This window comes from Eublepharis macularius, chromosome 11 (assembly GCF_028583425.1).
Source record: "Eublepharis macularius isolate TG4126 chromosome 11, MPM_Emac_v1.0, whole genome shotgun sequence".
Classification (NCBI taxonomy): Eukaryota; Metazoa; Chordata; class Lepidosauria; order Squamata; family Eublepharidae; genus Eublepharis; species Eublepharis macularius.
The window spans coordinates 90,220,516-90,235,012 of NC_072800.1; the positions used below are offsets into that span (position 1 = coordinate 90,220,516).

The 14,497-nt window shown below is 44.9% G+C and overlaps 1 protein-coding gene across 1 annotated transcript; it reads right to left on the bottom strand.

The window, feature by feature from the left end:
- Window positions 1-12,053: 12,053 nt before the first annotated feature.
- LOC129337928 (5-beta-cholestane-3-alpha,7-alpha-diol 12-alpha-hydroxylase-like) lies at window positions 12,054-13,631 on the bottom strand. The gene has a single exon (XM_054991941.1). It carries the CDS (start codon window positions 13,629-13,631, stop codon window positions 12,084-12,086), a length of 1,548 nt encoding a protein of 515 aa, XP_054847916.1. The 3' UTR covers window positions 12,054-12,083.
- Window positions 13,632-14,497: the final 866 nt, after the last annotated feature.

The window sequence follows — 14,497 nt, forward strand, 5'->3', positions numbered from 1 at the left end:
CACACAAACCCAATTCCCCCCCAGCTGCCACACACAGACCCAAATCCCCACATTAGCCCCTCACAGACCCAAATCCACCCCCTCCTGCCCCACACCCATAACCCCAGGAACAGGCTGGCAAAGGCCAGCCCTCTCCCTTTGTTCCCTATGCTGGGAACTTCTAAACTCTCTTTCCCTGGGCAATTCTGCACAGCCCAGGGGTGCCACAAATGTGGGCACAGCAGGGGGGCGCACCAAAGGGCATGATAGAAGTGTACTACACAAAATAATACAACCCACTTCACCGTTTTTGACAGCAGTTGTGTTTGTGTGATTCTCTGATGTGAAGTGAGTTGTGTTATTTTTATGTAGTACACTGCTTTCATGCCCTGTTGTGCCTTCCTACTGTGTAACCTAAAGCAGTTAAGGAAATAAAGTGCTTTTGACAGCAATATTTTGGGGTGATTCTCTGATGTTAAGTGAGTTGTGTTATTTTTGTGTAAGATACTGCTGCCATGCCCTTTGGTGGGGGGTGGGAGGAGGGGTGGGAGAAGGGCCCCTGAGGGCTGGGGGGCATTTTGCATGCAAAATGCCACCCCTGGCAAGACAAGCCTCCCCCAGCTGTCAGTGGTAGAGAAAAGAGCATCTACTTGGGGAGGCCATGAAATGGCCCCCCCAAGTGGGAGCAGGCTGAGCCTTGGTGGGGGGTGGGAGGAGGGGTGGGAGAAGGGCCCCAGAGGGTTGGGGGGCATTTTGCATGCAAAATGCCACCCCTGGCAACACAAGCCTCCCCCAGCTGTCAGTGGTAGAGATTAGAGCACCTACTTGGGGAGGCCATGAAATGGCCCCCCCAAGTGGGAGCAGGCTGAGCCTTGGTGGGGGGTGGGAGGAGGGGTGGGAGAAGGGCTCCTGAGGGTAAGGGGGCATTTTGCATGCAAAATGCCACCCCTGGCAAAGGAAGCCTGCCTCTTCATTTTTTCCCCATAGGAAATAATGAAGAAAGAGTAGCAGCAGCATGCTAACAATATGCTGCTCCTTCGCTTTCTTATGGGAGGATGGGGGGACCTGCTTTGGGGGGCCATAACATGGCCCCCCAAAGTCCAATCTGTCTTAAACTTGGGTGGTTGTTAGAGAAGGGTTAGAGGAAGGTCCCCACCAATTTTGGGCTTATTCGGTGGGAAAATGCCTCCTCCAGGCGTCCTGGAAGACGGAGGCATTTTCCCATAGAAAAAAAGCCGAAAGAATGCTGAAATAATGCCGAAAGAATCCCGAAAGCCGAAAGAGATTCTTGTTTCGGCTTTCGGCTTTAACGATAGAGAATCTTCTTTCGGCTTTCTACTTTCGGCTATAGCTGAAAATTTTTGGCTTGCACACCCCTAAACGTGAGTGAAACTGACAAGCGCCGCAAAGATAAGATCTGCAGCAGCGAACTCTCCTGATTTGTTTCCCTTAGCTGGGTGAGATCAACTCTTTTTTTTCCAAACCGTTTGAAGCGGCTATCAACCTAAGGAAAGTTTAACCCCCCTCCCCTTTTTCTTTTTCGCGTCTCCTGACGCATGTGGACATGGATTATTTCGTTATTAGCTATTAATATGTAACAGCTATTCCCAGGACTTTATACAATGCAGGGCAACTAAGGAGATTATTTGCAGGTGGGATGTCAACCCTGCCAATGTTACACTGAAAAGGTAGGATGATTTGGTCTGAATTTTCTTTCCCAATCCAGGTCTCTTGCAACCAAGTTAGATTGCATGCCTTGCATCTGATTGTTCGGCAGAAACTTTCTCAAGAAGCTGTTCATCTTTTTGTCATTGCCTTTTTCCTTTAATAACAACAACAACATTTGATTTATATACCGCCCTTGGGAGTGACTTTGATTGACAAGCCTTCATAAAAAACTGATTAATGTAGCCACCCTGTAGCCATCTGGCTCATTTAGGTAAAATACTGCAACATTATAGTTTTGCAAAAACGTATTTCTTCCAAATTTCTCTGAACCACATACATGTTGAGAGAGCCAGTAGGCATTATGGGGTAAGATGGGTGCCTCTGTCAATCCATTGATAGCATTTCCTAGAACTGCTGGACCTCATATTCCCAATGCATATGCTGAGCATCAAAGTGCATGCTTCAGTGCGCATGCCCAGCTCTTTACAATAACACCATGGGCAGTTCTTTGTAACCTACTGGTCTGGATGCTGGTATAGGATTAACATTCAGCTGAGAGTCAGGTCTTAACTGGCCTGGGCCCAGTGCAGATCTTTACCAGGGAAGGAAACAATCCTGGCACAACACACAAGTTTAAAACTAGGTCAAGTGACTTGCAGTATGTTGGCTGGTCTGCCACGTGCCTGCATTCACCTCTTAAATAACGACAAACACATTTTCTGGAATTCAGTTGTTCGCACATGTTGCTCCTGTCCCTGCTGATATTTTAATTTTTGCCATTTTGTAAGCGTGATGAACGTTGACTCTGCCTCCCAAAATAAACTGGGCATTAATTGTTAACATCACTTCAAAGGTATGTAGCTGAACATGGAAGAAATGTTTATGGGCTTTAAGAGGCGGGGAGTTGGACGTATATGGGAGAAAGAGGTGTGAATAAGGAGGATGAGACCATGGCATCCATGTGGCAAATGTCATTATGGTGTTTTAATAACACAGGTGTTATTTTGTTATTGTGTCATTTTGTTAGTTTGACTATGAGCAATTTGTGGTACCCTGTCTATTTATGGGAAGCTTGCTATTACTTAGGAATTCTAATTGCAAGTCTTTTGATGGAGGAAAGCACTACCATCTGTGGAACAGATCCACATATCCAACCTCATGGAAGGAGATTATGGTTGCTAAAATTTCTTCAAGGGTTCAAGCACACACAGATGCAAATATGGGAGTAGTTACTGGAAAGATACAAATGAGGTCACATTTCGGTTTGTGGGGCAGAGAGCCAAGCTACAAGTGCCGAATGACACTCGAATGGCAAGTGAACAGACTCACGTGTATTCCTCCCTGTTCATTTGCGCTCCACTTGATCACTATGTGGAGGGAAGAATACACGTGAGTCTGTTCACTTGCCGTTCGAGTGTCATTCGGCACGTGGAGGGAGGAGTACACGTGAGTCTGTTCACTTGCCGTTCGAGTGTCATTCGGCACGTGGAGGGAGGAGTACACGTGAGTCTGTTCACTTGCCGTTCGAGTATCATTCGTCACTTGTAGCTTGGCCCTTAGAAAGGAAAAGTTCAAGAGCTAGGGAATCAAGATCCCACATTAGAGCAACCAGCTAAAGAGCTCCAAGGAACTACTTTCTGAAACCCTAATAAAATAACGACATGCATTTGCCAGAATGTTTACCAATACCCTATTAAAATAAATTTAATACATTAACCAAGTTATGGGCTAATACTGGAATAACTCTGCATAGGATTGCAATGTTAATTTTTTAAGAAATTAAAGAAAAGGAGGATAGGTTTGGGGGGAGAATTTAGTTACTCTCCTGTCCTTTGACCTTGGAAAAAGGTGGAGCTGTACATGGCTCTGTTTCTGATCTTCCAGCCAAGTGAACGAGCTCCATATAAAAACAGGTGTTTTTTTCTCATCATTTCAAAGTTTGGAGGGCATCCCATTGTTTGCCACCTGAAGGCCCAATTATATTCCTTTGGTTGCCGCTTGATCAAATATCCAGTAAATGGTGGTAATGAATCACCAACTGCTATGATAGTTGAAGGGAAGACTTTGCTTGGCGGAGGGTGTGTGTGTGTCTAAGTTGTTATACATTTATTTTTAATTGGGCAGCCAGTCCCAGTCTGGTTGCTTTGTGGGATTGTTTCTGAATGGCTCGATGGCATATTTTATTTATCTCTATACTGTGTTTTTAGACCATCTTTCCATGTGGAGATCCTTAAGGCAGGCCTTTGAGTGTGTAGTGATTGGGCAGGGGCGTGCCCCTGGATTGATGAAGGAGAAAGGGCAGGGGACAAATCCCAGACTGGAGGAAACTTTGGATGTCACCAGAAGCAAAGCTGGGGACTGGTGCTGTGGCTCACCTGATTATACTCCGCTGGAACGTTGGCGCTCCGTTGCCTCCTGCACTATGAGGAGTGGTGAAAATGAAGATAGTTTCATGCAGGTAGCTGTGTGGGTCTGCAACAGAGGAGCAAGTATCTGAGGGACGGAGCTTAAGTCTTGAAAGCTTATACTGTGGAAAATCTTGTTGGTCTTTAAGGAGCGACTGGACTTGAACCTTATGAAAATGAAAAAAATCTCTGAAGAAGGAGGAGGAACCTTTCCCCTCTTTCCCTAAGAGTGGGTTGACTTGATTTATTTGTTTGCTTGTTTCATTTATCACCCACCTTTTTCACTGGTGACTCAAGGCCAGGAGCAGTCTTAGCCAATGGGCAAGAGGGACAGCTGCCCTTGGCCCTGTGCTTAGCCAACCCCCCAAACGTGCCCACAGCCCACACCCTCAAATGAGGGGAGGAAAGAGGAACAGGCTCCCAACACCTGGGCCATCTAGGGCTCAGGCAGCTGGGTTCTGGCAGCAGTGGGGGCTCTCAGACACTTCACATGGTACTAGGGTTGCCAGCTGCATGTTGGGAAATTCCTGGAAACTTTGGGGATGGAGCTTGGAGAGGGCAGGGTTTAGGGAGGGGAGGGAGCTCAGCAGGGTATAATACCATAGAGTCCACCCTCCAACACTGGCATTTTCTCCAGGGGAGCTGATCTCTGTGGCCTGGAGATCAATTGTAATTCTGGGAGCTCTCCAGCCACCACCTGGAGGTTGGCAACACTGCATGGTACAAGACCCATTCCTTGCTTGGTCCCAGAACAGTGTGTAGGGTTGTCAAATACAAGTTGAGAAATTCCTGGAGATTTGGGAGTGTAGCCTGGGGAGGGCAGACTTTTGGGAGGAGACGGAGTTCAGTAGAAAAGTGTGCCATAGTCTACCCTCCAAAGCAGCCATTTTCTCTAGGGGAACTGATCAATGTCATCTGGAGATCAGTTGTAATTCCATGAGAACTCCATAGTATGATGTCAGTTCTGGGAAAAACCCACAAGTGGCATCATACCTCTCAAGGAATTGCCAGAAGTTCTCTGGTAAACCATAAAGTTTTTGGCACTTCCTAGAAAGGACTGACATCACTCCCCAAGGAAAACCCAGTGATGCCAGTCCTCTCTAGAAATCAATGAAAATGCTATGGTTTTACCATGGAGCATCCAGAAGAGCCTAGAGAGGAGTGACATCACTTCCAGATATTTCCTGGAAGCAGGATATGGGGGGTTGCCAACAGTGTCCCCCATGTCCCCAGCCCCTTGGTCTCTTACTGGTTGTCAGGCTGGACGTGGCAACCCTCTCCCAGAATCATTAAGACCTCCTCTGCTCAAGGTGTCACATCCAGGTCAGCAAATCATCACTTCCAGGCAAACAGAAGGCTACTTCCAGGCCAGCAGAAGGCCACTTCCGGGTCAGAAGAAGGTCTGCAGGAAGTCCATCCCGTTGCCTAGGAAACTGATTGATTAGTGCCAGGCTGTCTGCAGTGATGAACCAAAAAAGAACCAAAAGAACCAGCCTAATGTTTGTGGCGGTTCATCAGAAATGGGCTCTAACGAACTGCCGGTTCACGAATCATGAACCGGCCCAGTTCGTCACAAACTTTGGTTCATATTTGGTTCGTGCCCATCTCTAGTAGAAAATGCAGAACATTCGCTTCTGCAATGAAATAAGAATCCCACGACCCTATTCAGCCCTGAGGGTGGCAGTCCATTGTTCTGAATCTGTGAATGAAATCAGTTTCAGCATTCTCTCATAATCGTCATCTCCCTTTAAAATTTCTCTAGGAGAACTGCCAGCAGTGGAATGGCTAGAAGATCAAACTGTTCTCCCTCTGGTTTCTGAGTATTGTGATTTTAAATGTGAGACGGATGTTTTGTGCAGGGACTGGCCTGTTTGTCTGATATAGAAAGGGAAAGGACATTGTTGACACTTGATGGCATATGTTATGATGGATTCTGGGCAACTAAATGAACCTGAGGTGGTGTGGCTGTGTTGTTAGGTCAGTGATTGTGTTATTAGAGTGTATTTGGGAACAAAGTTGGCCTCTTGATTTATTACAGGCCCTACTTCCAGAGTATCTGAAGAAGTGAGCTGTGGCTCACGAAAGCTCCTACCTTACCACTAATTTTGTTAGTCTGATTGAGGCTACTGGATTCTTCCTCTTTTCCCCTGCTCCCAGAGTCAATGTTAGGGTTGCCAACCTCCAGGTGGGCCTGGAGTGCTCGAATTATAACTGATCTCCAGACTACAGAGTTCAGTTTCCCTGGAGAAAATAGAAAGGGTTTTATGGCATCATATCCCTGCCGAACTCCACCCCCCAGACTTTGCTCTTCCCAGGTAATACCTTCAAACCTCCAAGAATTTCCCAACCCTGAGTTGTCAAACCTTGTCCATGTTAGGTAGTGCATTCGTGTAAATAACATGCTGTTTAAGGTTAAAGGGCATTTGCAATAGCTGGTGTTAATTCCTCAAAGTAACCATACATTTTCAATCCAGGTTCCATCCACACAGGCCAACACAGGTTTTCTGGCAATATATTCAAACTGATGTTTTTAAGCCATGTATGAGAGGAAAGTAGGAAGTTATAGGAAGAAGTTAAATTTGCAAGATTGCAAGGACAATAGAGATCCAAAATTGGTAAGACGTTCCACTATTAGTGTTTTGATTGCTGTAAAGAACACCAAATGAATAAAGAGGAGTGTTTTCTGTACATTGTTAAGAAGAAGGTACTGTCCCTGAGAGCAGGTAGGGTAAAAGAAAAACGGAAAGAATTCTGGAAATAAAAATAGTTCTGTATTGGGGTGCAGTTCTTGTACTGCATCGCAACCTTCATCTTCAGAATAAGAGAAACCATTAAAAGTCACATACCTCCGTAAATTCCTGAGACGGAGGTTGCAGTGTTGCAGAAGAAATATATTTAATTATTGGTAATAATCAGGGCTTTTTTTCCAGCTGGAACGCGGTGGAATGGAGTTCCAACACCTCTTGAAAATGGTCACATGGATGGTGGCCCTGCCCCCTGATCTCCAGACAGAGGAGAGTTTAGATTGCCCTCCGTGCTGCTTCAGCAGCGTGGAGGGCAATCTAAACTCCCCTCTGTCTGGAGATCAGGGGGCGGGGCCACCAGCCATATGACCATTTTCGCAGAGGGCGATTTAAACTTTAAAAAATTCCCCCCTTGTTCCAGCTGACCCAAAGTGACGTCATTGTGCAGTCCTGAGCTCCACCACTGAGTTCCACCACCTATTTTCCCAGAAAAAAAGCCCTGGTAATAATAAACATTAATTACAGTTTAAGGGCATCATACCTCTGTAGTTAGAGCAATATTTCTACAGATGGGGAAAGCGCCTAGAAGAAGAAAATTAGCTAGCATAACCAAAAACACTTCAGGCAGTTGCCATGAATGCGGATGCAGCTTTTCTTTTGCTAAAACTAATGGCCAGTGAGAAAAGAACAAATTATTGATCTGTGTTGCTGTTGGGACCATATAGGCTGAGGCAGGAAACGAAGCAGGTGAAATGCTCGATCAGCTCTTTGTTGGCTCCTCTTTAGAAGGTCATTTGTCTTGCCAGTAGAACAGCTGGGCAAAGATAGCTGCAAGAGTTTCTGAAGAAGTGACCCGTGACTCACTAAAGCTCATTCCCTTCTGGAAATTTTGTTAGTCTTCTAGGTGCTACTGGACTCTTGCTCTTTTCTACTGCTACAGACAGACTAACACAGCTACCCATCTTGATCTGTCTCTAAGAGTTTTTGTCTTCGTCATATTCAAGGCAGAAGGGAAGAGCCAGACAGAAACGGATTAGCAGGGAGGAAACAAGGCAATTGAATATATTAAAAAAACAGGAAAGGAGGGCCACTCCAATATGGAGTCCAGGAAAAAATGCAAAAAAACACTGGTGCAGTGGGGAAAATATTCAATTATAATTGTAGATTCCTACGTGTTAAGTATGCTGCTTTGTCAGGAGATCTTTGGGGGCCAAGCTAGAAGTGATGAATTACACTTGAATGGCCAGTGAACAGACTGACATGTGTTCCTCCCTGTTCACTTGTGCTCCACTTGCACTCCACTCGATCACTAGGGAGGAATACATGTGGGTCTGTCCACTGGCCATTCAAGTGTAATTCGTCACTTCTAGCTTGGCCCTGAGATAGCCGTCTCCCTGTATGTTCCCACTGTGATAAAGTGATGAAAACCAAAACATATCGAGACTGATGAAATTGGATTGTCACAGGCTGTATTTCAAAGATCACAGGGGTGGTGGAGATAGTAAAAATCTAGATTGCTCCAGAGCTCAAGTCACTACCCTCTTGTTGAGATCCTTTAAAATAAATAAATAAATAAATAAATAAATAAATATTCTATTGTAAAGTTCCAGACTTTGCTTCTCTCTTATTTTTTAAATATTCTCTTTATTGTTAAATTACGTTCAATGCTGCATATAGCATTCCATCATTCCATCTTATCTTGATGGATCCTTCGGTTGTTCAGTTGTCCCAAACACACAGTCCAAGCCTTTGCCTGTTGACCCTTTTACAGCAAGTGTTTCTGGGTGAATGAAAGGAATGCTGTTCTATTGACATTCATTAAAATCGTTTCTCAGGTTGCTAGGCAAGCAGCCAACTATTCAGGTTGGTACAGAAGTAATCAAAGGGCTCCCCAAAGCTTCCCTCGGTCACAGTAACCTTGTAAGTGATGGATGGAGGTAGCTCAGTGGCTGGTGATGAGACTGGCCAGGGGGCCAAACCTCTTGCTGACCCTGTAGGATAGGGTTGCCAGTCCCCTGCTTACGTGGCCGGCAGGGGAGGCACGGGCCTCCCAGATGCACGCTCCTGCATGGCAAGCACACTCTCAAGGGCCCGAAGATCGGTACAGTGTGTGTGGGGGTGTTTTCTGCACCCCAGACCAGCAGTATAGGCCAGCGGTCACACAAGAGCTTGGTAGAGCAAGTCTCCTGCTATAACAGGAACTTTCCAGGGTGCACGTGTGATCACATAACCGGTTGATGACACTACTTCTGGTGCAACCTGGAAGCAGTGGCATCATGCCATGGCCAATTGTTTAACACTCAACCATGCATAGTAGTAAGAGCTGGCCAAAAACTTAATATTTGAATCTTTTGCCATTGGGCTGCCCTCCAGCCTTTGACTGGCCACTGCTGGAAACAGGATGCTGGGCCAGTTATCTGATTTAGCTATTCACCTCTTAGGTTCTTACTGTCATGTACTGCCCACAGTCACATAGGGCAGTATCAGTTTGGTGTAGTGGTTAAGAGTGGCAGGACTCTAATTTGGAAAGCCAGGTTTGATTCCCCACTCCTCTGCTTGAAGCCAGCTGGGTGACTTTGGTTCAGTCACAGCTCTCTCAGAACTCTCTCAACCCCATCCACCTCACAGGGTGATTGTCATGAAGATAAAATAGCACACTTTGTAAACTGCTCTGAGGGTGTTCTGAAGGGCGTTATAAATCGAATGTTATTATTATCACATATATGTTGTTCCAAGGGGATTGGTTCCTTTCAAAGGATAGATCTCTGGTGACTTTGATATTTGTGTAGCATTTGCTTTATTTACAAGTAGGGAACAGGTAGAGAACAAGGGAAGAAGATCCATTTGGAGACATCAAATTCCCAGAGAGAGAGAGGAAAGGAGGTCCTGCACCCCACAGATACTTCAGACAACTCTCAGCAGTCAGTCTTTCTGCATCTTTTGGGGCAGATAAGATCACTTTCTCAAAGTGCTAGGGGGTGCTTGAACTGAGGTATCTTGTCACAATTGGCCTCCCCAAGTGAACATCCACAATATTAGACTATTTGCATGCTGTTGTCACAGCCCCCTACTTCCACCAAAACCTTATGTACTGCTCAGAGGATAATTTTACGCCACCACCCTTTGCCCCCAAAAGGAAAGTACAGTCTCCCAAATATTGTAAGTAGAGATGGGCACGAACTGGAAAAAAAAGAACCATATGGTTTGTCAAATTTCACGAACCACGAACTTTCCCAAACCTGCCCCCAGTTTGCAAACTGGCTCATTTGGTTCGTGAAAATGTCACATCCAGGTCAGAAAATAGTCACTTCTGGGTCAGCAGAAGGTCTGCAGGAAGTCCATCCCCTGTTGCCTAAGAAACTGATTGATCGGCACCAGGTTGTCTGCCATGACGAACCAAAAAATGGACCAAATGAATCAGCTGAAAGTTCGTGGCAGTTCTTCAGAAATGGGAACTGACGAACGGCTGGTTCGCGAACCATGAACTGTCCTGGTTCATCATGAATTTTGGTTTGTGCCCGTCTCTAATTGTAAGAGGTTTTCCCTTTCCTAGAAAAAAAAGGTTATGATTAATGCCTATGGTCAACATATTACCAAGGCATTTCACCATCACTACACCTTTCTCCTTTTAACTGTTCCCACTTGCAATTTCCATTTAACCCAGCATTGATTAGAGACAGAAAAGAGATGGTTGCCAACTCCAGCCTGGGAAATCCATAAAGATTGGAGGGGAAGGGTTCCTTTGGAGGGTAGAATTTGGGGAGATAATCTGTGGTATACCAAAGAATTTGCTCTCTGGTTCTGCCATTTCCTCCAAGGGAACTGATCTCTGTAGCCTGGAGATTAGTTGTTACTCCTGGAGAATTCCAGGGTCCTCCTGGAGGTTGGCAACTTTACAAAAAAATCTCTTATTGACTCAAAGTCTTGTCCCAGTCTCAGATACCTTCCTGGATGCATAACTGCTAAACACCCCAGCTTCTTTCTTAGGCATTAAGCATTTCATCTTATTGACATTTGATTTCTGTAACACCCAGCTTTTTCAAATACTTTATGTAATGGTAGCAGCCGGTTTAAACAATTAAACCTTTTCCCCTATATCCACCCACAAATATGAACACATTAACCAGAACAAAACAATAAATTCAGCAATTACAACTTGTTGCAAAATCAATTATTTTTAATTCCCCCAAACATCTCCAGACAGACTTACTGTAAGAAAATTACTGAAACACTTAATCCCCCAAATAGTCCCCCCTTCCACAACAAAAATTCCACACAAGTTCTTTGTTGAGCTGTACTTCTCGTCTTGTCTTGAAACTAGGGGTATTCTTGATGATTATAAAAGAATACGCAAGTACGTTTATTGTCACTAGCAGAGTATTCTTGTTTGCCTTTGCCGGAAAAAAGATTAGGGCCAAGATTGCTTCTTCAGAAAACTAATTTTCTCTGTAACTATTTGGTCTCATTTCAGATGCTTACAATTGTACTGTATTTTAATACTGGTCTGAACATTTGGATTGATTAAGGCTCTATTTTAATTGTATTTTATCTTGTTATTTTAATAACTGTATTTTATGCTTGTATGATCAATTCCTACCTTTATTGTTTCGAACTCTGTATTGTGACGGCCTATGGCCATAAACAATTAAACCTTACCTTACCTTACCATAAGTACATTTATATAAAGAGAAAGGAAAAGTTTCATTCAAAACGTCTCTTTGTGGCTAGTTGTACAAACAATCCTTCTATTTTCCTTTTGCTACTTGGGTTCCTGCGCTGATCCAAAACATGCCTTGTTGCTAAGTCAAAACCTAACTCCCGCTAGAAGATACAGTTGCCATCTCTGACTTAGGAAATTCCAGGAGATTTAGGGGCAGGGCCTGAGGAGTTGGGGAGGGGGATTTGTAGGGATGCCACACGCCAAAGCTGCCATTTCCTCCAGGGCAAACCAATCTCTGTAGTCTGGAGATCAGCTGAATTCCAGAAGAAATCCAGGGCCATCCTGGAGGCTGGCAACCCTACAAGTAAAAAGGGGCTGTTTCAAGGATGGTTGAACAGAGCCATCTTAGGCCAATTGAAGAAAGTGCAGGGGGACAGTTAGCAAAGGAAAATGGAAAAGTGAATGGGGACAGACGGAAATATTCCCCCCATAAAGTTTGCTCCTTTCTACCCTTGCCATTCCTTGTGGGTCCCAACATGCAATAACATAATGCAGGCGAAGGTGTTTTTCATTAGCTAAACTAAGGCTGGGGAGATGCATAGACATTCTATAACAACAAAAAAGCTTCTATTTTGTGCCTAACTGACAGCGTAGGCGGTATCTAAATTGGATGTCACGGACTGGCAGAATTGTTCCAAAGCCAAACTGGCTCTTATCAGCTGGAGGTATTTCTTCTTCTCCATTAACCAATTCAATGTCAAAGTAGGCCAGCATAAGGAAAACGAACGTTTTTATTTCAGTCACGGCAAGGAAACGTCCAGGGCATTTGGATGGCCCCATTCCAAAGGGCATGTTATGGTATTTTAGTTTTTTTCCATTCTTGTAGAAGCTCTTTACAGATCCATCAAAGTTCAGAAATCGGTCATATTGGAAAGTCAGAGGCTCAGGGTAGACTTCTGGATCTATATGCATGGCCACATACGGGGAAAGCGCAATTCTGTCTCCCTTGCGGAGAGCATATTTCCTCCCATTGTCCATCTTGAGGTCCATATCCTTTACCACAGCTCTCATCAGAATCGACTGCACTTTCAAGCGCAGGGTCTCTTCAATCACGCTCTCCAGAACTGGGCTCTTTGTTAACATCTTCCTAGTGAGATCCATCAACGGGTCACCTAATTTCACTTGCGGGCCGTTCTCTTTTAGCAGTCCATTTACTTCTTTCCTCGCTGCTTCCATGGCTTCAGGACATTTTAGCAGATGCACAAGAACCCAAAAAGAGGCCGGGCCAGTATTCGTCTGAACCGTCCAGAGAAGAAGAAAGAGGAATCTTGTTCTGATGTTTTCTGGCATCCCTTTTTCGGCCAACGTCCGTTCTTGTTCACTTACCCAGTTACTAACGTTGTATCTCTTATGTATCTTATTCACTGATAGGATATCCCAGAAGAGATGGTATAGCTGCTGTGCTTCCTTTCTTTTCCCAGGAGCCAGTGTGTTATAGACCAGGCTGGGGACCAAGTGATCAAACTTCTGAAATTTTTCAAAGAGCATTTCAAACTGGCTAATTTCGTGATCTGTCAGTTTTGCTTTCTTTTCTGCGTGGTCATTTGACTCATGCCCAAAAAAACTAAGGAAAGAAGATTTGAAAATGGTGTTGCAGCTGTAGTGGTAGACTCCATCTTCTTGCCAGGAACTGTTCCCATCTTTGGAGCCCATTTTATGGAACATCACAGTTTGTAAGTTCTCAACCATGGCCTGATTCATAACGGCTAATCCATCTCCCATGAGATATTTTACACTTGATGCCTGAATGAGCTTATGGTCCTCTCCAGCAGGATGAAACCGAAACAAAGCCGAGACGAACTCTGATCCAAACATGTCAAAGTCCAGCTTACTTTTGGATTCTTTCACTATGGCTCCATAAGAATGAGGCTCCAGCACAAAAGTGATGAAGTGGCCTCCGATCAGAAGTGTGAAGATATCTCCATGCTTCTTTCGCATTCTTTGCAGAACTCCAAGACCGTCTTGCTTGAAATCTAGCGCATAACCCAGCCATGGAATGAAGCCTTTGTCCAAGGGAGGCTCCTTAGCTCTCCGCCTGCGGAACGCTCCCATCAAATAGAGTCCAGAAAATAGGAACAGTAACAGAGAAAACAGCACTGTCTCCCAGGCTGCCATTCTTGCAGAGTTCAGGAGAAGAATGAGAGTTGCTGCCGGCTTTAGGCTTATAAATAATTTGTACCACAGCTTTGGGTGTGTTCATTTAATAGGCGCGTGTAGCAGAACAGGTCACAACAATGCATTGGCTGTTCTAAGTATCCATCAGTTTCTGGCAACTGATTGTTTGCCTGGGATTCTGTCGTCCCCAGTTGGAAGAATAGACAGAAAGTGCCAAGTCAAGCAAGATACTGTGCGTTACCAGAGTAGCAAACTACACTTCTTCAACTCTCATTCGTAATTTAAAGACAATTTGGGGAAAGATGACTGGGCACCACCACAATATGGCTACTGCAGGGACTGGGGTATCTGAAGGATGGCCTGCTTCCATATGAACCTGTCCAACTGCTAAGATCCTCGTAAGAGGATCACCTTTGGTATCGGCTTGCCATACGCCTGCCGATGGTGGGTAAACCTCTGCATTTAGCCCCAATCTCCTGCCCTCAAGAAACTGAGGAGCAGGGTCGGGGGCAGAAAATGGCCTCTGTAATCCCTCTGTAGGAATTTTCCCATGTTTCTATGGTCTTTACCACAGAGATTAGAGGAAATTCCCAGAGTGTCACCCAGAAGTGACATTACATCTTCTCCAAACTCCCCCCTCCCCAGGCACTATGCACAAAATCTCCTAGCATTTCCTGAGGCATTAAGCATTAAGTTATTCAGCATACATATACTCCACCTTTCAACAGTTTTGTATAGTGGTTAGAGTGTTGGCCTAGGCTCAAGGAATGCACGGTTCAGATTCCCCACCTGCTGTGAAATGTATTGGGTGATCTTGGGCCACTCCAGTCATTCTCCCTCAGCCTAACCTACCTCATAGGTTTCTT

What these genes read in the sequence shown, in the direction of transcription:
- LOC129337928 (XM_054991941.1), bottom strand. Translation starts at nt 13,631, where the DNA reads ATGGCAGCCTGGGAGACAGTGCTGTTTTCTCTGTTACTGTTCCTATTT.